This window comes from Sorex araneus, chromosome 5 (genome assembly GCF_027595985.1).
Source record: "Sorex araneus isolate mSorAra2 chromosome 5, mSorAra2.pri, whole genome shotgun sequence".
NCBI lineage: Eukaryota > Metazoa > Chordata > Mammalia > Eulipotyphla > Soricidae > Sorex > Sorex araneus.
This window is the reverse complement of record NC_073306.1, coordinates 57118420-57139047: the sequence shown is the minus strand read 5'-3', so window position 1 is coordinate 57139047 and position 20628 is coordinate 57118420. Positions and strand designations below refer to the sequence as shown.

General features: G+C 59.2%; 1 protein-coding gene across 1 annotated transcript in view; it reads right to left on the bottom strand.

The window, feature by feature from the left end:
- Positions 1-1214: 1214 nt before the first annotated feature.
- The window catches only part of EPHA2 (EPH receptor A2), a 32071-nt gene continuing 12657 nt past the window's right edge, over positions 1215-20628 (bottom strand). Inside the window, exons 4-17 of the mRNA XM_004603367.2 lie at positions 16288-16443; positions 15865-16197; positions 14194-14309; positions 13526-13679; positions 12984-13083; positions 12620-12675; positions 12293-12418; positions 12015-12200; positions 11835-11896; positions 11002-11211; positions 10649-10798; positions 8713-8906; positions 8045-8200; positions 1215-2213 (exon numbers count right to left, since the gene is read on the bottom strand). Of these exons, the coding sequence (XP_004603424.1) occupies positions 2108-2213; positions 8045-8200; positions 8713-8906; positions 10649-10798; positions 11002-11211; positions 11835-11896; positions 12015-12200; positions 12293-12418; positions 12620-12675; positions 12984-13083; positions 13526-13679; positions 14194-14309; positions 15865-16197; positions 16288-16443 (2105 nt within the window). The 3' untranslated portion in view covers positions 1215-2107. The remainder of the gene's footprint in view (positions 2214-8044; positions 8201-8712; positions 8907-10648; positions 10799-11001; positions 11212-11834; positions 11897-12014; positions 12201-12292; positions 12419-12619; positions 12676-12983; positions 13084-13525; positions 13680-14193; positions 14310-15864; positions 16198-16287; positions 16444-20628) is intronic.

Below are 20628 nucleotides of genomic sequence, written 5' to 3'. Positions count from 1 at the left end.
AGCAGATGTGGCCCCCAAACCAAAATCATCATCATCATCATCATCATCATCATCATCATCATCATCATCATCATCAGAGCTCGGAGAGATATACAGTGGGCAAGGCACTTGCCTTGCATGCAGCCCACCTGTGTTTGGCCTCAGGTACCACCGACGGTCCCTGGACCCCCTCCAGGAATGATCCCTGAGTGCAGAGCCAAGAGTCAGCTTTAAGCACTGCCAGGTGTGGCCCCAAGTCTCCCTTCCCCCCCAAAAAAAATAATTACTCTGACCCTACTTTCAACCTTCAGTGGTTCCCCATTGCCTGAAACTTAATCTCGCTGCTCCTGGCCCTGCTGACAAGGCCCCGGAGCCTCCCCAGCTCGGATCACGCCCTAATAACACCAAACTGCCCGTGGTCCCTTGCACAACCTTCCGATTTCATGCCTCTGCCTCAGCCCTGCCTGCATCATCCTCTCCCACAGCTGCTCCGCACTGTTCCTCTCTGTCCCTGAAGCCTGAGCTCCAGGAAGCCCTCTCCCGAGGCCCGGACCAGCTCCACTCACCCGGCCACCTGCACCCAACACCTCCCCAAGTCCCGCTCCGGACAAGCCCCGGCACGCAGGGCAGCAACCTGCTATTAGCGGAGAAGGCTCAGAGTTTGAAGTGTGGACTCGGGTTTCCCCCGCCCTGTCCTCGGCAACTTCCTGCTGTGTGACTTAGGACAAGTCGCTGCACATCTCTGAGGCTGTCTCCTCACCTGTGAGAAAAACACCTCCCTGGGCTTCCCCACCCTGCTTGCAATGCTGGCTTCTGCCTTTAACTGGCTGTGTGGCCTTGGGCAAGCCTGGTCCCTGGGTCTGGCCTTGGTCTTCCTCTTCTGTAAAATGGGCATGCAAAGGCTTCAGCAAGCCGACACTTGTCAAAGCTTTGGTAAACCTTAGAGTTCTCCGAGGATGGTCGAAGAATCTTACAACAGCTCTGTGGGGACGTGTAGGAGGGCAGGGCTTCTCAGAAGCCTGGACATCAAAGGTGATGGACAGGCCTGCAAGGAGGTGGGGCTCCCACTCTCTGGCCCCCTGCCCAACTCCCACCCACCCCTGCTCCCAAGGTTACACACCATAGGCCTTACAGAAGAAACTCTTTAACCATGGAGGGTGGGGGAACCCCTTCGTGCCCCACTTCTGACGCAGAAGGCCTCGCCACCCCCACTGAGAGTCCAAGATCAGTTTGAACCATCTGCAACTTTATTTTAGAGCAGAAACAAGTCATTTCCTAACAATAAATATAAAAAACAATAATAATAAATTAAGTTCCAAAAAAAAAAATACCCAACAAAACAAAGTCATTAACACTGACAGAGTAGTGAATGTTGTCTAAAGGGGTGAGAGAGAGCGGATGGACTGGGGGACAGGCAGATAATCCTGCCAGCACCGACCCCAGCCCAGGGAATGTCTGATACAGGCCCTCCTTGGCCGTCCCCAGCCCCGGCTGGGGCCCCCCTGCCACACACACACTCTCTCCAAGTACAAAAAATATATATCTCTCTCTATATATTTTTTTTTTAAAAAAAAAACACCTCAACACAACCAAGCATCCTGTGAGGGCCCTGGGGAGCAGGAGTCTGGCCCACTGGGGCTGAGGACAGGGCCTGGGGGGGCTGAGGAAGGCACTAGAAGGCGGGGGAACCAGTTTGGGTGTCACGCAGCTGAATTTGCTGTCTACCTGGTGGTGAGGGGGTGGGACTGGAGGTGCCCCATCCGTGAGCCCTCAGGCTAACACCCCCTTCCCCCAAGGCGGCGAAGAGAAAGTCCAATGGGAAATGTCTGGTACGTCCGAAGGCTTTGGCAGGGCCCCTGCCCCAAGGGATGCTGGGAACACGCCGGTGCCTGCTAAGTGCTTGGCTGTCTGTCCGTTCTCTATCGCAGAAGACCCTCCCAGCCCAGGGTCCGTCTCAGTTCAGGCCAAAGCGTCGTCCACGGCCCCAGCCGAGGTCTCAGAGTGGCACCAATAAAAACAACTAGAAATAAATAAGGTCCCTGGTGGTGGCCCAGCGCAGAGCGGGCAGGGAAGCCAGGCCGCTTCTTCAAGTATTCTTGGCCGAGGGGTTCCGAGGCCTTGCCAGGGCTCAGATGGGGATCCCCACTGTGTTCACCTGGTCCTTGAGTCCCAGGAGGCTGTAGGCGATGCGTTTCTGGTGGCCCGGCAGCCGCACCCCAATCCTCTTGATGTCTCTGCAGGTGGACAAGGAGAGAGGGAGCATGAGGGGCCTGATGAGATGAGATGGGGGAAGGGGACATGGGGGAAAGGAGGTTGGGAGGGGGAGAGGGGAGACAAGGTCTCGCAGGAGGAACTGCATCAGGAAAGCCATCGGCCACATGAAGAACACAACAGACACTCCAACTAAGTCAAATCGGCGCGATTATCTTTGTTGCTTCATTATTTTTTTTTCCTTTTTTGGTGTGTGTGGGCACACCCAGCTGTGCTCAGGGATCACTCCAAGCGGGGCTCAGGGGGTCATAGGGGGTGCCGGGATCAAACTCGGGTCAGCCACATGCAATACAAGCACCCTACCCACTGTGCTTTCACTCTAGCCTCTGCAAGGCTATCTTCGAGGGAGGTGGTCTTGTTCCACACCTCTAGCCTTAAGATGAGGACACTGAGGCGCAGTGACTTGCCCAAGGTGACTCCTTCCCACAGCAGGGAGGCACAAGAGCTGGAAATTAGACGGACTGTGACAAATGCCCCTAAGGCCTTTATGTATCTCAATGTCCCCAGTTGACACCTGCTCCCTTCCCCAGAAGTGCTGTCATTCCCAGGGGCATGGGTACAGAGGTGTTGCTTAAATGTCTCCACCCAACATCTCTCCCCAGTCATCACCTTACCTCACCCCCACTCCCTCTGCTCACCGAGAGACTCGGGAACACTTTGGTGTTTAGGGGACCAGACCCAGCAGTGCTTGGAAACCATTCCCAGTTTGGTGCTCACTCCCCAGGGTGCTCAAGGGACCATAAGGTGCTGGGTATTGAACCCAGGGCTCCGGCATGCAAAGTACATGCTGCAGTCCATTGAGTATCTCCTCAGCTCCAGGGATTTTTTTTGTTGGTTGGTTTCTGTGCCACACCCAGCGATACTCAGGGATAACTCCTAGCTCTGCACTCAGGAATTACTCTTGACAGTTTTCAGGGGACCCTCTGAGATGCCAGGGATCAAACCCAGGTCAGCTGTGTGTACCTCAAATGCCTACCCACCATACTGTCGCTCCAACCCCAGGAAATTCTTGCTACGGTCCCGTCAAGGATTTTGCTGGTTTCTAATAGAAGGGGCTCTGGGGTCACCCCGTCAGTTGACTCAGTCACCCAAGTCAGGGGAGCTTTCCCTTGAGGTACCTGTGTCCTCCCTGCAAAGCGGGATTCTAGCACCCCTGGAGGGTGGAGCCCCCCGGAAGGGGCAGCAGAGGAAAAGAGGTGCCAGGAGCCGTCCCTGCCACCCCTGCCGTGCCCCTCCATCCCTCATAAAACCACTTATGCTCCCGGGAGCCCTGGAGCAGATGTTTATTGCGCACACTGGGAGTTCTCTCCTCCACTGTCCTCACCCACCAGCCCAAACCCATGAAAACACCCAGGTTTTTACGGGCCGGCTCCTGGCAGTAAATGGAGCTAATTATACGGTACAGGGCTCCGCTTGGCAATTCCGGAGCCATGACTTTCCCACAGGGAAGGCGGCCCCAGGTGCGTGGGGAGGGGCCACGGGCCTGGGAGGGGCTGGTGCTGCACCGGGAAGGGCAAAGGTCGGGCATCTGGAAGAACTTCCTATCTATCTCCCAGGTGGGGGGGTGTGGAGAAAGCAGCAGGGTTCCCCCCGCACCTGGAGGGTTGCAGTGGCTGCCCCCCAGGTACCCGGACCACCAGGCCTGAAAAGGCAGAACCTTGGGCCCAGCTCCGGAGTCGCACACCAGGACCTGTGACGGCGGCCCGAGAGTCTGCTCCATCCAGCGCTGGCACATGGTTCAGGATGCAGCGGGGTGTGCGGGCACCCAGAGGGCCAGGGCAGAGAGCTGCTTCCCCGGGGGGTGGGGTGGGGCGGGTGGGCTTCTCCCTGCCCCCCTCCCAGGCTCCCAGAGGGGCCTGGTTCACAGTCGGCCCTCAAGGCCTGTCTGCTGAAGGAATGAATGAATGGGTGGATGGATGGGTGAGTGAATAAATGTTTAGTGGAGACTGCGCCAGTGCCCAGGCTCTGGAAGCCCTCTCCCAGACTGGTGCCAGCTGGGGGGCAGGAGGCTACTGGTCCCCACGACCTTCAAAGCCAGGGATGACGCTCCCTGTGCTGGAGCCTTCCTTGGCTTCTTTGCTGAGATGCAGCTGGCCACCCAACCTGATCCCTGCGCCCCTTTTCCCTTTTTTTTTTTTTTGCTTTTCAGGTCACACCCGGCGATGCACAGGGGTTACTCCTGGCTCTGCACTCAGGAATTACTCCTGACGGTACTGGGGGATCATATGGGATGCTGGGAATCGACTGGCCACGCGCAAGGCAAATGCCCTGCCCGCTGTGCTTCTTTTGACTTTGGGCTTCCACCCAGCCATGGTCAGGGACAAACTAGCTCAGTGCTTGGGGTCGCTCCCGGTAGGGCTTGATGGATCATACCGAGCCAGAGATCAAGCTGAGCACCACCCCCCACACACACACTTGCAGGCAAAGCAGAGCCAGGCAGGGCCAGAGAGATTGTACAGTGGGCAGGGCACTTGGCTTGCACATGGCGGGCAACCAGGGTTCAAGCCCTGGCATAGCACTGGGAATAAGCCTCGAGCACCACAGGGTGTGGCCCCAAATCCAAACAAACAAAAAAAGCAGAGGCGTGAACCCTGTTTGCCATCTCTCATGCCCGCCCCCCCGCCCCCTCCCACCTTATTTTACTTTATTTTTTATTTTTTGGCTTTGCGGGGTCACACTTGGCAATGCTCAGGGGCTACTCCTGGCTTTGAGCTCAGGAATCACTCCTGGTGGTGCTCAGGGACCAATCTGGGTTGTCCTGCACACAAGGCAAATGCCCTGCATGCTGTCCTCTCACTCCGGCCCATCCGCCTCGTTTCTTAAGCACAGAGGCACACTGGGCTATGGGTCTCAGCCAGCCTCCTGTGGTCCATGCCCCGCCTGCTGCTGGCCCAGTCTCTGATCCCCGTCCCACTCCGGGGAGGCGGGGCAGATACTCCCTCCATTGCCCTCATGGACATGCACAAGTTGGGCCACCTGGGCAGAAGCTTTGGCAGCCCTGATCCTCCGGGAGCACCTACTGTGAGCACCTGCTCTGGGCCGAAGGACCAATGAGTGGAGAATGGCTCTGCTGAGGCCGGCGAAGATCCAGAGACTCATGAGCCTGCCTGTGCCCCAGACACCAGCTTGGCCTTGGGTCGGGCCTGGCACTGTCCTGCACGGGGGGCGTGGGGTGACATCCACCGTGTTGCTTAGCCAAAACACTCAGAGGGCCAGGGACGTGGCCCCAGTGGGCACAGCAGCTGCTGGGTTCAATCTCCCCCTGGACCCAGCAGGCAGGGGTGGTGGCCCGGGTCTCCCCAGGACCATGGGGTCCGAGCAGCACCACATCCTCTGACCCCTGCATTGAAACACCAGCCCAGATGGGTAATAATCACTAATGGGGCCTCCCCCAATAAAAAAAGACAGAAGAAATAAAATCAACCAATAAAATAACCTGTTGAGGGGCTGGAGAGATAGGCCAGTGGGTAAGGCGCTTGGTTTCCATGCAGTTGACCTGGGTTCGAGCCCTAGCATCCCGTGTGGTTCCCCCAAGCCCCACCAGGAGTAATTCCTATGTACAGAGCCAGGAGTAACCCCTGAGCACTGCCAGGTATGACCCAACGCCCCCAACCTCCCCCACACACACACCCATAAAATAAAATAAAATAAAATAACCTGTTGACAACTCGGGCTGAGAAAGGCAGCCAAGACCAGCTCTTAGAAGCAGGGAGGGTGAGAAGGCGAGGTAGGAGGGTTAGGCCCAAACCCCGACCCTGTCCCGGCAACGCTGAACCTCAACACATCCCACCAGCCCCCACGGCATGTGTGGACAGGGCCTGCGGACTGGAAAACGGCTCAGAGATCCCCATTCCCCATTTATTTCATGTATTTGTAAAGAGTGAGTGCAACGGAGGCGGTGGTGGGGTGAGTCACAGGCCCCGGCCTGGAACACCAACGGGCGGGTGGGAAGAGGGAGCGTGGAATGATTTCCTGCCTTTATCTAGGCCTTTTCAAAACATATCTCACACACACACACACACACACACACACACACACACACACACACACAACACACACACACACAGAGCCTCCATCCGTCCAAGACAGCCCCTGTCTCCGTCCGTGGGAAAGGAATTGACCGAGGAGCACCCCGGGCTATTTCGGGACGTTTCCAAGAACATGTGTTTCCTGCAAGCTCCCCTCTGCATTCAGTTCTGCTCACCCCGAGAAGCTCCACTGTCCAAGGTGGGGGCCTTCGGACAGGCAGTGGTGGCTGCCTCAAGGTCCCGGGACAAAGGAAGGAACCCAGAAGCCCTGGTTGACGCTGCAAGCCTGACGGTGCGGGGGGGAGGGGGAAGCAAGAGTGGGAGGAGCGGGACCCAGGAAAGCCCCCTGTGCACCAGGCTGGTCACCGGCCATCCCGTGGGGAGGACGGAAAGCCAGGCGGCAGGGTCGGGGCCCCCTCTGCCAAAGAGCAACAGTGATGGCGGCAGCCGAGTCCAAGAGGGGTCCCTGCACTGACGGGCAGCAAACGGTCTGATCCCACCAGCTCTTCCCACAGCTCTGGCCTGGCCTGACTGCATTCCTGGCCCTGCGCTGGGATGGACCCGTGCGGCCGTGACTGGCACGTCAAACTCCCAGCCGAGGGGTTTTCAGGACATTCGGACACAGGCCCAAATCCCAGAACTTCTGTGACCCAGAACAGCAGGAGGCCTGGCTCATCCCCTCCCTGGGGTTCCCAAAACCTCCCAGCCCTGGGCCCCTTTGCTGCCATGACCTTGGACCCTGTCCCAGCTGGACTATGGAGACCAACACTATTTTTAGAGGCACAAAAGGCCAAGAAGATAATGTCCTCTCCTTTCTGGGGCGGGAGGAGGTGTCTGGCCAAGGAAGGCCCTGCCGGGAAAGGGCCCTGATGTTGAGTAGGAGACAGTGGGCAGCCAAGGTCTGAACCCAGGGGATGAGGCAGCTGGTCCTTCTCACCAGACTGGAGCACAAGGCTGGGAGTTAACACACTGGCAGAGGTACTGGGAGGCGGGGGGAGCAGTCTGGGGCCCTGACTTCTGGATCCAGCCACGAGGTGCCAAGGCTCTGCCCCTTTCTTCTTGGCACCCTAGAGAGATGAACTCTGAACAGGCTGCTACGAAATGACCTTGGGGGAAGCTATGCAACCTCTCAGGCCTCAGTTTCCCCATTTGTTCAACGGCGAAAGGTGAATAGCATCTCTTCGCAAGGCTCAAAGGGAACCCAGCCAGGGAATGGCTGTCAAGGGAAGCGAAGGTAAGTCTTTCCTTCCCCAGACGCAGAGAAAGCCTCGGGACCTGGAGTCAGCCCAAACAGAACCTTCCAAGCCTTAGTTTCTCCACCTACGGCCACCGGCTGATGATCCCTGAGCTCTGGACCTCGGCTAGCCACAGCGGCGGCAAACTGACTCTGCCCCTCGTGGCCATGCGACTCGTGGCAGGTCCCTGCACCTTCCTGTACCTGTCTTCCACCTGTGCACCTGGAACCGACAGCCCCCACCGCACCAAGTTATCGGGAGAATTGATCCAAAGTGCTGAGCCCAAAGCTGGCACACAGGGGGCCCTGAGAAACGCCGCTGTTGTTACAATGCTATTATTTTCCCACTCTGGAAAAAGAGACGCAGGAAGAGGAGGGAGCCAAGAGCAGGCGTGCAGAATTGCTGGCTGCCAGCCTGGTCCTGCCCTTCCTGCAAAGTCTCTCTCTCCGCCCGAGAGAGAGCAGGAGAGGAAGAGAAAGGAGGGCGCCAAGAGGAGGGGGATGCCCGACGGGCAGAGGCTGGACAACTTACTCGTTGGTCATCTGCACCACCTTCTCGATGGCGGTGTAGCCGGCCGCCAGGAAATGCTCCGTGTACTGTTGCATCTTGATGGACTCCAGCCACTCGGACACCGTGCGGAAGGGGACTCCCTCTGAGCCGCTGGTGCTGGGCAGCCGGATGGACACCCTACAACAAGACCACCACCCACGATGAGGTGCTGCAGCATTCCCCCCGTGGCTGCTCCCTCCCCCTGGACCATGCCTCAGCTTCCTCCTCTGGGTGATGGGGACGCCGTGGCTGGTGGGACCCAGGGACACAGTGGGCACGTCCGTCCATCAACACTCAATGGTTTAGTTTAGCTTTAGGGTTGCTCCCTCTGCCCCTGCTGCCGAGAATCACCATCAGCAAGCTATCCAGAGGGAGACGCGGGTCTGAAAGTCACAACCCCAGTCTGGCCCATGGCCAGCACCGCAGACCCTTGATGACCCTATGACTCAGTTTCCTGGGCTCCCAAAGAGCATCACGCTGAGGCCGTCTGCTTGAATGCACTTCAACATGGGCAGTGCTGAATGCGGGATCCGGCCCACTTCCTATCAGGGCAGCTGCTCCGCTTATACTTAGTAGCAGTGTCCCCCCACCCTCCCTGGCTGAAGAGGCTCAGTGGGGGAGCTGCCTCGGACACGGGGCATGGTGCTCACCGGGGGTCAAAGTCAGCCAGGGTCTTGAGGGAGTCGGGGGCTCGGATGAGCTTGTCGAGGATGCTGACAATGTCGGCGAACTTGGGGCGCCGGGCGCGGTCCTGCTGCCAGCACTGCATCATAAGCTGGTAGATGGCAGAGGGGCAGTCCATGGGCGTGGGGAGCCGGAAGCCATCGTTGATGGCCTTCATCACCTGAAGGAAGGGACGCGCCAAATGAGCAAAACTGCCATGGAAGGAAGTGGTTGGATGTGTGTGGGAGGGGGGCAACTTCACAGCTCCCATTCATTCCTGTGCAGGCCCCCCAGGAATCATACAGAGGTGAGCAGAGGCCCAGAAACAGGTGGATAAGTTTCTCTCCTTTCCTCTTGCTTTGTTGGGGAGCCACATCTGCTGGTATTTGGAGGCGATTCCCAGCTCAGTACTTGGGGGTGACTCCTAATGGCCTCTGAGCATCTCTCGCTCACGGGCCCTTCCTTGTGCTGGATACAAATCTTCAGAACTGCACTAGGAGCGGGTGCTATGAGGCTCATTCTGAGTTCCAGGGAGTCCCCAGCGGACACCCCAGGCAGCAACCGCACCATGTCCCCTGCAGTCAGCCTTCCTCCAGTCCCGAGGGTCCCAGACTTATTTGGCCTACTGCTCCTTTTTCAGAAAAAATAAATCACTCAGCACCCACCTGGAATTCTACCTTCTTTAACTGAACCAACAGAAAGCACCCATGATTGCACCAGAGGCCACGAACGCCCCCTCAACCACCCGAGTGCAGAGTGGAATTTGGAGGCTAATGACCCTATGACTCAATTTATTGGGCTACCAAAGAAGCACCACACTGGGGTCATCTTCCCACTTTGGAAAACATGGAGTCTGGTCTGTCCTGTGCCCTTTGGCTAGATTCAAGGTTTTTGTTGTTCTCTGGGGACCATACCTGGCGTTAGTCCTGATTCTGTGCTCAGGAATTACTTCTGACAATGCTCAAGGGGCCATATGGGATGCCAGGGATCAAACCCAGGTCAGCCACATGCAAGGTAAACACCCTACCCCCTTTCCTATCGCTCCAGCCCCAAGAGAGCTGAGTTTCTTAAAATGTGGGTTGCCACCCCACATGGGGCCGTGTAACTGAATATGGGGGTTGCAACAATTTGGCAAGAAATGAAAGGCTTTTGAACACACCACAACCAAAAATTAACTCGAATCAACCATGTCACAAATCCAAAACGTTTCTGGAAGTGCTTGTTTGTGTTTCATTTCTCATCATGCGAAAAGAGGCCTCAAGGGGCCAGAGATAGTACAGTGGGCAGGCACTTGCCTTGCACACTGCTCAACAGGGTTTGGGCCCCGGTACCCCGTTATGGTCCCCCAAGACCCATCAGGAGTGATCCCTGAGCACAAAGCCAGGAGTAAGCCCTGAGCACTGCCGGGTATGACCAAAATCCTTAATAAATATAAAGGTAAATAAAAGGCATGGAAGGAGCTTAGGAAGCTCTGGGCTGGAGCACATTTCCCCTCCTTGCCTTCACCTGCTACCCACACTACTGTGCCCAGGTCTGCAGACACACAACCTCCTGCAGGACCCACTCCAGGCTTCCAGGTTGCACAAGGCACCAGACATGCACACTCCATGCACACACAGAGACACATAGAGACAAACAGAGACACTCAGAGACACACACAGACACACACACACACACACACACACACACACACACACACACACCTGCACATCTGCACACTTTCCAGATCCTGTACCTGGAACATAGCACGAGGCCTGGTGTCTCACAGGCCCACCCACCTAACACATATACTCAGCAACCGAAGGGCTGATCCAGAGGACGGTTAGTGGCCCCTCTCCCCTGACAGCCCTTCTCTGCACAGCCCGGGGGACGGGAGCGTGTAGGGAGGGGAGGGGTGTCGGCTCTAGTGGGGAGGGAACCCACCTCATGGTTCGACAGCTCCCAGTAGGGCCGCTCGCCGTAGGTCATCACCTCCCACATGACAATGCCGAAGCTCCACACGTCACTGGCCGAGGTGAACTTGCGGTAGGAAATGGCCTCGGGCGCCGTCCAGCGGATGGGGATCTTGCCGCCCTGCGGGGGACACAGGCCCCATCACCGGGACGGCCCCCTCTGCTCCTGCCCCCCCAGCCCCTCCACCACGGCCCCTGCAGGTGACCTTGGCTCCCGCTGTCCATAGCTCGGGTGGACATGGGCGAGGACCTTGGAGCAGGACGGCGGTGGCGCCACCATCCAGCACCCCCCCAGCCCGGGCAATGATGGTCCCCGGCACTCACGCTGGTGGTGTAGGTGGCCTCGGGGTCGTCCTCCAGCACGCGGGACAGCCCGAAGTCCGAGACCTTGCACACCAGGTTGCTGTTGACCAGGATGTTGCGGGCGGCCAGGTCGCGGTGCACGTAGTTCATGTTGGCCAGGTACTTCATGCCTGCCGCGATGCCCCGCAGCATGCCCACCAGCTGCAGCACGCTGAACTCCCCGTCCTTCTCCTGCGGGGACACAGGCCCTCAGCCCCCAGCCGCAGGCCCCCCGGGGCCCTCACCTCTGGGCATGCTCACCTCCCTTCTTTTTTTTTTTTTTCTTTTTGGGTCACATCCAGAGATGCACAGGGGTTACTCCTGGCTCTGCACTCAGGAATTACTCCTGGCAGTGCTCAGGGGACCATATGGGATGCTGGGAATCGAACTCGGGTTGGCCGTGTGCAAGGCAAATGCCCTACCCGCTGTGCTATTGCTCCAGCCCCTCACCTCCCTTCTTAGGTTTCTAGTGTGGGGGCCACCCCAGCTGCGCTCAGGGCTTACTCCCGGCTCTGTGCTGAGGGGACACTCCTGGTGGGCTCAGGGGAGCAAACGGGGTGCCAGGGAGTGAACGCAAATCAGCCACCTGCAGAGCTGGTGCCCTACCCGCTGTATTATCACTGTGGTCCCCCTAAAGCTTTCTGGAAGGGGCTTTGAGTCATGCTCAGGGCTTATTTCCAGTTCTATGTTCAGGGATCACTCCTGGCAGGGCTGGGGGGATCATAGCAGGGATGCTGGGGCTAGAACCCGGGTCAGCCATGTCCAAGCCCCTTACCCCTTAACTCCTATCTTTCTGACCTTCCCCACTTCCTTACCCGGAGGTACTTGTCCAAGGCCCCGTTCTCCATGTACTCCGTGATGATCATCATTGGCTTGTCTGTAGGGGTGATACAGGGTCAGGAGAGAGACACAGTGTGGGAGGCAGTGGTCCCCCTCACCCCCCACCCCCGCCCGGGTAGACTCCGTCCGCAGAGGGGGAGGGGGGCGAGCCTCACATTTGGAGACGACGCCCTCCAGGCGGATGATGTTGTGGTGGCTGAACTGGCCCATGATGGAGGCCTCACTGAGGAAGTCCACCCTCTGCTTCTCCGTGTAGCCGGCCTTTAGTGTCTTGATGGCCACGGGCACCTCCTTCTTCCCCGACGCCTTCAGCATCCCCTTGTACACCTCCCCAAACTCTCCTGCAGGCAGTACGTGGGGCGGAGTTCCTGGGTGAGCTGGGAGCCCTCGGCCTCCCCGCCGGCCCGGCCCCTGCAGAGAGGTGCCGCCTCACCTGCGCCGATCACCTTCTGCCGAGTGACACAGGACGGGTGGATCTCCGTGGTGAACTTGAGCACAGCCTGGTTGGGGTCCTCGTAGGTGTGGGGGTCCACATACGTCTTGAGGGGCTTCAGTTGTTCTGCAGCAGGGAAGAAAGGGGGGGTTCACAAGCAGCTCAGGGCAGGGGGTCCCGGGAGGGGGTCCACGGCAGGAGATGCTCTGAGCGGGCGTCAGGAGACACACACCGGCTTGTGGGGTGTGTGGAGGCTCCGGACCAGCCCCCGTGGGCCGCCTGCGACCCCGCCCTCCAGCCCTGCCCCCGGGACCAGGCGCTCCTCACCTGACTTGGAGAAGTAGACGTCTTCCGCCGACTGGCGCGCTCGCAGGCTGCTCCTCCTGGAAAACACCACGTGAGAAGCCCATCACACGGGTCCCCTGAGAGCGCCCAGAGCAGAGGGCAGAGGGCAGAGGGCAGGGGGAAGGCCGAGGAGGGGTGGAGAGGAAATGACCACGCAGGGCTCAGTCCTCGCCACCGACAACCCTCGAGTGACCCCGTACGTGGCCCTGGCCAGGGTTTTCCTCACTAAAGTTCCCCGGTGCTTCCTGCCGGCGTGCCCAGAGGAAGTGACACACCGTGAGCCGGGCGGGGGGGACCCACAGCGTGGTCAGGGGCAGTGCTTCCCAGCCCGGGGCCCCCCACCCACCTGCGGTGGATGAAGAAGCCGATTCCCGCCAGCACCAGCAGCAGGAGGACGCCGACCGCCACTCCGCCGACCATCGCCATGTTGCTCGATCCTTCCGTGGCTGTCAGGGAGACGCAGTGATGACCAGGGAGCCCCAAATCCCAGCGACAACCCCGATGGCACCAAGGGCCACCGGAGGGACCCCAGACACGGGGTGGGTGCCATCACCGGCTTCAGTTTGAGAACGAGGCTGATTACTCCCACCTCCGCGAGTCATAGCAGGGGCCTTCCCAGGGGAACAGAGACTGACCCCGTAGCGGGGTGGGGGTGGGGAGCTTGAGTCCCTGCTGTCCACCATGCAGGATTCAAACAGGGTCTGCCAAGGCCGAAACCCACGTCCACCCCTGTCCTATGCAGGCCTGGTTCTCCCCACTCTCCACCCAGGCTTGGCCCGGGATACCCGCCCCAACACCCCAGGGCCGCCCAGGTCCTGGGTGAGCAGGACAGAGCGTGTCTGAGTTCACGGCTGCGCTTCCCACCCCGGGACATGAGCCTCGACTCACACAGCGTCTGGAACTCATGCTCCTTGCTGCCAGCACCCTGGCCCTCCTGGGTCAGCGCCTGCACCTGCACCAGGTAGGTGGTGTCCGGGGTCAGGTCGTCCAGGGTCACGGAGAAGCCCTCGGTGCGGCGTACATTGTAGCTGTTGGAGTCTCCCTGCGGTGGCCAGCGGGGGACGGAGCCGTGAGCCAGAGCTGGGCGCTGGTTCGCCACCCTTACACACCCACTCAGACAAGGGAAGTCACTAGCTACAGGTCACACAGCCAGCAAACGCACGTCTGTCTGATCCCCAGCACCTGGATTCCAGACCCCCCCACATCTCGTCTCCCACCCACCTCTGCGGTGGGACACCTGTCCAGGATCCCCAGCCTCAGTTTCCCCACCTGTGGGGTGCAGCCGCTTCAGCTGGCTGTGGGGAGCACTCAGCAGCAGAACTTACAGGGGACCCTCCTCTGCCTGCAGCATAGCCAGGACTAAGTAGCCCAACCCCACCCGGAGGCACCATCTTTGATTTTTGTACACCTGGCAGTGCTCAGGGCTTACACCTGGCTCGGTGCTCAGGGATCACTCCGGTCAGGCTCAGGGACCAAATGGGGTGCCAGGGGTGGACGCCAAGTTGGCCACATGCAATGCGAGCGCCTGACCCATCTCCCCGGGCCCCGGGAGTTACCTTCTTGCGGTAGGTGACCTCGTACTTCCACACGCGGCTCTGCTGAGGCAGGGGGATGCTCCAGGAGACGCTCAGCGAGGTGCTGCTCCGGCCCTCCAGCTTCACCTTGGGGGGCTCTGGGGAAGAGAGCAGGCGGGCGGGTGTGAGGAGCCGCCGCTGGGTGGGAGAACATGCGTAGTCCACCTACAGCCCAGCTCCTCGGACCCCGACCTAGGACGCTCAGCCTGCAGCGCAGAGCGCTGGGCTCCAGGCACCAGGGAGATGGCTCCAAGGGCTACAGTGCATGCTCTGTAGGCGGGAGCCCCAGGTTCGAACCCCGGCGCTGCACGGTGCCCTAAACACCACCAGGAGTGACCCTTGAGCACCATCTCAGAAGCGCCCTAGAGGCAATGCCGGGTATGCTTGCCTTCCCCAACCACCCAAAAGAAAAAACAAACAAACCAACCACCAGCTCCTGGTTTAGCCCCACCTGTGACATCAAAATTTAAAAAAAAAAAAAAAAAAAGAACTGAAGTGACAGAACCGGGGTGAAGGGGCTTGCCTTGTATGCCGCTGGCCCTGGTTTGATCCCTGATACCAAAGATGGTCCCCGAAGCACTGCCAGGATTGACTCCCAAGCACAGAGCCAGGAGTAGCTCATGATCACCACTGGATGTGCAACGCCCCCTCCCCCAAAAATGAGGGGTGGGAGGAGGGCTGGGGTACATGCTTTGCATGTGTAAACCCTGGGTCCAATCCCTAATTCTTCATGGTCCTCTGAGCACCAGGTATGGCCCCAAAGCCAAAAAATACACATAGACAAAAGCAGATGACTTAGGCTAAAGCAGAGGAGTGCGTTTGCCTTGCACCCAGGCAACCAGGGTTCTATCCTGGGCATCCCACATGGTCCCCTGGGTCCCCCAGGAATGACCCCTGAGCACAGAACTAGGAGTAAGCCCTGAACACTGCCAGGTATGGCCCCCAAACAAAAACAAAACAAAAAAAACCTGACTTGCTATATCTTGCCATAGTGTGTGTGTGTGTGTGTGTGTGTGTGTGTGTGTGTGAATCACTGTTCTAAAAGCCTTACATGTAAAAATTTATTAAATACTCACAATGGCCCTGTGAAGAAACTGAGGTTCAGAGACATCAAATAACTTGCTTTTTGGTAACTGAGCTAGGAAATCATTCTGAATATTGTACTTTTGGGGGGAGGTAGGTGGGTATTCTGTATTTGGGGTCATATACCTGGTGGTGCCCAGAGATCACTCCCAGCGGTGCTTCGGCACCAGATAGTGTCAGGGATCACATTGGGATTGACCATATATAAGCCAAGTGGCCTTAGGCCCCATGCTATCTCTCTTGCACTGGAGACCGCGCTTTTTTGTTTTGTTTTGGGAACTCACCTGGCAGTGCTCAAGGCTGACCCCTGACGCTGCGCTCAGGGATCACTCCTGGCAGTGCTCAGGGGATCATACGGGGTGCTGGGGGTAGAGCCCAGGTCAGGTGTGTGCAGAAAAAGCAGCCTCCCCGCTGTGCGACCTCTCCAGCCCCAAGGCTGTGTCTCAACCACCCTGCACTGCGTCTCCCTGACACAGCCGAGCCCCACGCACCCACGCATCCATCCTCTCGAAGTCTGCTGCCCGCACTTCCCCTCTCGCCGTGCACCCCAGGGCTCTGCAGGCCCCTCACCTGTCTGGTTGATGCTGACACTGGCGGTCCGGAAGCTGCGGCTGCTCACCAGGCCCGAGACGCCGTTGCGGGCCTCGACGGCAAAGGTGTAGTTCATGTGCGGCTCCAGGTCACTGACGGTGACGCTGGTGCGGGTGAGGCCGACCGGCGGCTCCGAGTAGCGCACGCTGGCCTCACAGGGCCCACACTCGCCCGACTCGGGCCAGCACTGCTCACAAGTGACGCTGTAGGTGATGTCCTCCCGGCCCCCGTTGTCCTGGGGCGGCGTCCAGCGCAGCTCCACTTTGGCCCCCATGCCCACGGCGGTGAGGTAGTGTGGGGCAGTGGGCGGACCTGCAGAGAGTGGTCGGCGTTGGGGCCCAGCTCGGCCGGGACACGACCCCTCCCGGGGCCCCCCCCGACCCGACCCGCTGTGAGACTCACGCGTGCAGGGCAGGGCCAGCGGGTCCAGCGGCGCCCGGTAGTAGCCTTCCTCGCACTCGCAGTAGGCAGCCCCCTCGCTGGACGGCAGCGTGTGTGCAGGGCACGGCAGGCAGGGGCTCTCGGACACCTCAGACTTGAAGAACCCGGGGCCACAGGCTGGGGGGGGGCACAGGGATAAACATCAGCTCAACCCGGCTGGTGAGCCCTGCCCGGGCTTCTTTCTCTCATCAGCAAAACGTCTTGCCGTGACAAAGCACAAGGCGACACCTGCTCCCGGGAGCTCCAGGAAGTGCCTCGCCCGTGGGCTCCAGTGTTTGCATCACTCACTCCCCGCTGACCCTCCCAAGATGCCACACTCCGAGCCTGCTGTTCAAGGTCCACAGAGCAGTGCCCAGCTTCCTGAAAACGTTGGTGCAGCCTGTACCGCACCAGCCACAGAATGCCGCTGGGCTGTCTCAGCACCTTCCATCTGTACTAGAGGCTGCACCCCTGCCCCCTGCCTCACTACCATCCCCGGGGCGGGGGGAGGGGGGGTTGGCTCCAGGCCACCCAGCACCTCTTCTTCATCATGCGTGTGATTGCTATCAGCTCAGGATACCACCCTGCAGGTGCTCCGCTCACCCCGGGACCCGGCTGCCTTCCTGTCCCGCGGCCGGCCGAGCGGAGCGCAGGAAAGGCCACGTCCTAGAATTTTCTCAGGATCTGCTCACAAGCCCGGGTCATTTCCGCCACGCTCAAGGGCAGCCAGGAAGCCGCTCTTCCTGCTCCACTGCCGCCGGCAGGTCCCCCCCTGGCTGGACCAGAGAGGGCCTCAGCCACCTGACTCCAGAAGCGTCTTCCTCCCATCACCCTCTGCTGCCCCCACCCCAAGCCCCTTCCTGGCCCCACAGCCCCCGGAAGCTGCTCAGACACAGGGTCCACTGTGCAGAAGTTGGGGAGCCACAGTCAGGGTGAACCTCTTCTACCACCTGATTACCACCAGTGAGGAGGCAGGGGCTCTGAGACACCCCCAGCCTCAGGGCCACATTCATCAGATGCTCATTGCCCCTCTGTCCTTTGTCCTGCCCCATGCTTGACCGAGAAGCCCGACTTGAGCTCACGAAGCAGTAACCAATGACAACATCTGCCTTGAAGAGGTGGGCCAAGAGCTATGGGGGACAGACCACCTTGCCCCAGGGGCTAAGGAGTCATGGAGGGGCTCTTACATGGAGGGACTGAGGCTTAGGGACTGAGCAGGAGTTCAGCAGAGAAAGAGTAAGGGGTGAGGCTGAGCATGGCTGAGCATGCGCAGAGGGAGCAGCAGGCAGGAAAGCTGCGAGGTCTCCGGTAGACCAAAGACCTTGGGTGCCAAGGCAAGGAACTGGGGCTTTCTCCAGACCCAACAGCTGGGGCCAAGGGAGAGTGCTGAAAGGGCTGGACTTAGGGCTTTGCACGCAAGGAGGTCTGGGTTCAATCACTGACACACTTCCCCCCCACACTTTTTTTTTTGTGTAGCAAAAAAAAAAAAAAAAAATCCAGGAAAATAAAGTAAAGAAGCCCCTGCTATCTGCTAGAAAGATTCTTGTCGGCAAGAATGGCACTGTCGGGGCTGGCTAGTACAGCAATAGCACACAGGTAAGGCACTTCCCTTGCATATGGCCAAGCCAGGTTCAACTCCTGGAGCCCTCTAAAATCCCCCTGAATCGGGGTAACACTCTATAACTGGAATCAACCACAATTGAGTGATCCTGGAGCGCAGAGCCTGAGCATTGCTGAGTGTGGCTCACCCCCCCCCAAAAAAAAAACAAACCAAAATGTCAAAATTCCTGGAAAGAGCTAGAGAGACGGGGCTGGAACTTTGAACTCGGAGCATAAGGGGCTTGGGTTGCCGGCAGCTGACCCCACTTTGATTCCCAGCACCGCGGGTTGCACCCCAAGGACCACCAGGATTGATCCCTGAGCACCGCTGATTGTGCCTCCCCAAGTAAATACTTGGACAGCATTCTCCCCCAGTCCATCCCCTCATGAGCAGAAGCGGAGAGAGGGACTAGGAACGGAGGGCAGGACCCGGACACCCGCCTCCTTACGGCCTGGGACTGTGACTTCTTATTACCTCCCGGCCCTGTGCTAGGACGCGGGCCCCGCTCCATTCCTGCCCTAGCCCTGGGGTCACACCAGCAACCTCCCGCAGGACCTCCACAAGGTTCCAGCGAGCGGGGGGCCTCTCCAGGGCAACGGACAGAGTGAGCACCCAGCTCTTCCCTGCTCAGAGCCTGGAGTCCCACTGACACAGGGACCCCATTTTGTTCAGCGGCTACTACGCACAGCCCCTACGCCAAGCTCGAGAGACAGTCACTCAACCCTCACAGTAAGTCAATTATACTTGGTTGGGCACCTGAGGAAATGAAGAAATTGAGGTTCAGGACAGAGAACAACTTGTCCAAGGTATCCCCCCAAGCTCCTAAGACAGGAGCCAACTTTCTAAGCCCAGGAAGCCTGACTCTGGGCCTCTCCTTTCCCACAAACACTTAAATTTGGAGCAAAAAAGAATCAACATCCTGAGCCAGCCCCAAGAGAGAGGGGATGAGTCCCAACTGGTTCCAACAGCCAGAAAACCCCAAGACTAATTTCAGAGCAGCTGGGGGCAGAGGGGGGCGGGGGCGGTGGGCCACCCCCTCACAGATCTTCACGAATGAAAGAGTGGATTGGCCCCCAGGAGCTGGCTGGGTAGCCAACAAGGGCCTCCTGCAAGTTCCAAAGTCTTTCATGTCTTTTATCTCACTACTCACGGAGATGTCAGAAAATAAAAATAGCTCTCCCCTCTTTAAGTCTCCCCGTGAAAAGGAGATTCCAGGAAGCCATGTTTACCCTGGAATTCCGATTCCCCCAGATGTCCTGACTTGTCCGCCGAGGGGCTGATGCCCCGAGTTAAATGCTGGTTGCAGGTGGCTTCGCCGAGTGGGGGTGCTGCTTGGGGCCCTCTCGAAGCACAATCGCACCTTCTCCGTCTGGGCTCTCAGGCTGGGGCCGGGACCACGAACCCACAGAGCTGGGGTTTGAAAGCTGCAGCCACCTGCACCAGCTCCCCTGGGCCTCACGCCCCACCACGTGGTTGACTGCAAGCCCCCAGCCTGATGCCAAGAGGAGGAAGTGGGGTGGGGGGGGGAGTTGGGTTCCATTCTTTGGCCCCAGAGCCCGGGGGTGGCCTGCCTGCTGCCGGCAGGAAAGAGGGAATTTGGAGAGATTTCCGCTGCGGATGTGCCAGATAATACAGTGGCGGAGCCGCGGCAACAGGGCATGTGCTTGCCTGACGGGAATGTGAGGCCCCTCCTCCAACCGCAGAGCGGCAGGGCCAGGCCCCAGCCCCGCCCACGTTTGCCCCGGTTCAGGGGTCCCCGAGCTCATGTAGAAAATGCCCACAAGCCCCCCCTGCCTCCACCCCACGGTCTTCCTCCTTTCGTATCCTACGCAGGCAGGTGAGAACAGGGGTCACACACTTGGGGTTCACACACCCTCCAACACACCCACATGCACAAAAGCTGCACTGACCCCGAGCCAACCCCAAGAAAACTCCTATGCATCCTTCAGCACCCAACTGGAGCTGGGGCTTCTCCACATACCTGCCCCGAAAGCCCCGTTTCTGGCCCCCTCTGCGCCCAGGAGGGCACTGATGTGATGACTCAACCTGCTGTCTACAAAGCAGAAATCGAGCACTTCCTACGTGTCTGGCACGGTGCTGAGCGCTGGGCTCCGACTGGGACTTAGATAAACACGGCTAACGCTGGAGGGGAATTCACAGCCTGGCTCTCGTGCTCCATTTGAAACCGTTTCTGCGCGAATTGGGATCCGCTCCGATGAGCCTGGCAGCACCTGGAAGGCAGGAGCCGAGTCCCACGGCTGCAGGGTCCAGCACGCAGCAGGTGCTCGGCTGGCGCCTCCCGAAGGACTGAATGAGTGAAGGAGTGAGCAGCCCCACCTACAACGTCCTCGTCAGACACCACGCTCGGGCAGAGCCGCACACTGTGTCCGGGGCTCGGGAGACCCCGAGACGACGATGTCCCCTCCTGCCTGGCACGAGGGCCTGGCTTGGGCACAAACAGAGAGTACATCCCTGGCAGGCCTGGGCCACTCTGAACAGGGGAACTGGGGCATGATGGCTGCACCCTGGTTTTTCCAGTTCCCCATGCCCGCCCCTCGGGTGGCAGCGTGGGGTGACTCAGGACCAGACGCCCTCTGGCATGACGCAAATCTATCCCCTGGCTAAGCAGCCCCCTCCACGCCCACCCCCCGCCCCCCCCCCGCCCCCGCCCCCACCCCCACCCACACCCCGGCTCCACCACCTCCCAGGCAGGCAGTGACGAG